The 2,955-nt window shown below is 60.7% G+C and overlaps 1 protein-coding gene across 1 annotated transcript in view; it reads left to right on the forward strand.

The window, feature by feature from the left end:
* Positions 1-2,955, forward strand: part of HAPLN2 (hyaluronan and proteoglycan link protein 2) — a 14,661-nt gene that overhangs the window by 1,218 nt on the left and 10,488 nt on the right. The window contains exons 3-5 of the mRNA XM_077764075.1: positions 121-206; positions 2,245-2,347; positions 2,547-2,900. Of these exons, the coding sequence (XP_077620201.1) occupies positions 2,269-2,347; positions 2,547-2,900 (433 nt within the window). The 5' untranslated portion in view covers positions 121-206; positions 2,245-2,268. The remainder of the gene's footprint in view (positions 1-120; positions 207-2,244; positions 2,348-2,546; positions 2,901-2,955) is intronic.

Consider the following 2,955-nt stretch of genomic DNA (forward strand, 5'->3'; position numbering starts at 1 on the left):
CTGGCACCTGGGCTGCTGCTGTGAGCTCAGGGCAGGAGCCTTTCCTCAAAGGTGCAAAAGGAGGGGCCCCGCCGATCAGGTGCCCAAGTCCCGGGACCCTAACGTGCTTGGATCTCGCAGGGGCTCCTTCACTGGAACCTCTTCCGGGACAAGACGCTGCCAGCCACTGTCGCGCCCGCCCCTGTGAAGACACCGGCTTCTATCAGGTAGGCGTGGGGGCTGTTGGCTCTCTGTCGGGGCTACGCACGGGATGTGTGTGTGCCTGCTTTCAAATACAGAAGTGCAGACCAGTGAGCTTGAGCCTGACCTCAACTCCGGGTTCAAGTCCCAGCAAACCCTCCTCTTACCAGCTGTGCGACCTCACTCAAGTCTCCTATGATTTGGGCGCCGTCGTCTGAGCACGCGTAAAAGGGGATGCGTACTCCTTCCCCCTCACGATGGGGGAGCAGTGAATACCAGGCACACGAGTGAAGGGCTTTCACGCAGATGCCCGGCCGGCTGCCCACCCGCCCTCTGCCCGCGCGGCCCCCTGCCCTGGGCGCGTCCCTGGCGCACGCCCTCGCCTGCCGGAGCCCAGCCCCCGCTTCTCCTGCGCCCTGGGGAGAAATGGTCCCTTATTTGCAGGTGGGGGGGACTCAGCTCCTGCGGTTTCCTGTCCTTCCCAGAATCCTCCCTGTGGGCTCATTCACTCACACACACACACACACACACACACTGATCTACTGATGAGGACCTTGAGGCAGAAAGGAGTTAAATAACTCGTTCAAAGTCATGCAATTAGCACCTGGAGGAATCAGATTTAGAAAATGAGGGGCGCCTGGGGGGCTCAGTCGGCTAAGCTTCCGACTTCGGCTCAGGTCGGGATCTCATGGTTCATGGGTTCAAGCTCCGCGTTGGGCTCTGTGCTGAAAGCACGGAGCCTGGAGCCTGCTTCGGATCCAGGTTTACCTTATTTATTTCTCCCTCCCCTCTCTGCACCTCCCCCGCTCGCATGCAAGCTGTCTTTCTCAAAACTAAACATTAAGAAAATAAAAACAAAGAAAATGAGTAAAGCTAGGTTAAGGAGTCCTCGGTCCCATTTTTAAAAAATGGTCAAGGTGATAAAGAACAGATAGAATAAGGCCGGGGGGGGGGGGAATTGGGGCGCCTGTTGGCTAAGTTGCAGAGCCCTGATGCTTGATCTCAGGGTTGTGAGTTCTAGCCCCATGTTGGGTGTGGAGCCTACTAAATAAATAATTTTTTTAAAGAAGGGGAAAATCAACTATTGAAATAGACAATGGTGTTTGGAATTAGTTTTTACAATTTGTTTTTTCTGAGAGAGAGAGAGAGACAGCGTGAGCAGGGAAGGGTCAGAGAGAGAGGGAGATGCAGAATCCGAAGCAGGCTCCAGGCTCTGAGCTAGTGGTCAGCACAGAGCCTGACGTGGGGCCTGAACCCACGAACCGTGAGATCCTGACCTGAGCCGAAGTCTGACGCTTAACCGACTGAGCCACTCAGGCGCCCCTAGTTTTATAATTTTATAATTACTGGAAACCTCACTGATATGGTCTACACGCGCATATGTATTAAAATTCACACTGTTAATTCAGCTGCTAATCAAAGTACTTCCCAGAACGAGTGGCCAGTGCGGTAGATCACAGTGCACCACCGCGCGGCTGGCGGGGGGAGAGGAAGGTTTTCCCAGAGGCGGGGAGGCCCACAGTGATGCCTGGGAGGCCTAGGTGACAGTGAACTTGGACTCCTTGGAGCCAGAAGTGCAACGTCTTGCAGAGGGCACAGCAGGGGGGTGGGAGGCGCCGGTGAAGGGCCGGTGAGAGGCTGGATCCCAGAGGGCCTTGGAAGCCTTGGGTAGGACACCAGACTTTAGCCTCAGGGCAGAGGGAGCAACTGCTTTAAGCAGGAGGGTGACAAGATTGCTTTCACTCTGGCTCTGCTGGCAGGTAGAGCTGAGAGACAGACTGCGGCCACCTGGTCACGGCAGGTCACCCAGGACTCGTGAAGGCGCGGCCACTGTGACTAGAGGGGGTGGGGAGGCCGTGCCAAATCTGGCCCTGCTGTCTGAGAGGAGCGCCCAGCAGGCCGGGGGAAGGGAGCTGGTTACTGCCCCTTCTCCGGGCACCTTTTGGCCCCAGCAGCCCCCTTCTCTGCCCCGACGCCTTCCAGCTGGACAGTCCCCTCTGAGGGACCCCTGATGGATGGGAGTTCATCCCCGACCCCACACCCTCCCCGCTCTGTGCCCCGCAGACGGCGCTGGGCTGACTCCCCACCATGCCAGGCCCGCTCAGTCTCTGCGGCCTCCTTCTCCCCTGGGCCCTCACCATCTTCCACAGAGCGCTGGGCGACCTAGGTAAGGCCTCAGCCCCGCCCAGAATCTGGGGAAGGTCGGGGAGAGGCCCCTGGGTGGGGCTGTTGGAGGGTCAGGGAGTGAGAGCCGTTGCTGGGTGTGCCACGGAGCAGAGGGTTGGGGGGCTCTGGGGAGCAGGGTCTGGCTGGGCGCCTGCAGTGGGGGCCAGGGGGTTCCTGCCACTGTGGCCCCCTCTGCTCAGCACCCCACCCTGGCCCCCACTACCTCCTGCCCCCCATCCACGAGGTCATTCACTCTCGTCGTGGGGCCACGGCCACGCTGCCCTGCGTCCTGGGCGCCCCGCCCCCCAGCTACAAGGTCCGCTGGAGCAAAGCGGAGCCGGGGGAGCTGCGGGAAACGCTGATCCTCATCACCAACGGCCTGCACGCCCGGGGCTACGGGCCCCTGGGAGGCCGCGCCAGGATGCGGCGGGGGCATCGGCTGGACGCCTCCCTGCTCATCGCGGGCGTGCGCCTGGAGGACGAGGGCAGGTACCGCTGTGAACTCGTCAACGGCATCGAGGACGAGAGCGTGGCGCTGACCCTGCGCCTGGAGGGTGAGGCCTTTGGGCTCCCGCCCCCTCCCCCCTGCGGGGCCCTGGGCGCCCCGGC

This window comes from Crocuta crocuta, unplaced genomic scaffold (genome assembly GCF_008692635.1).
Source record: "Crocuta crocuta isolate KB4526 unplaced genomic scaffold, BGI_CrCroc_1.0 scaffold528, whole genome shotgun sequence".
NCBI classification, from domain to species: Eukaryota; Metazoa; Chordata; class Mammalia; order Carnivora; family Hyaenidae; genus Crocuta; species Crocuta crocuta.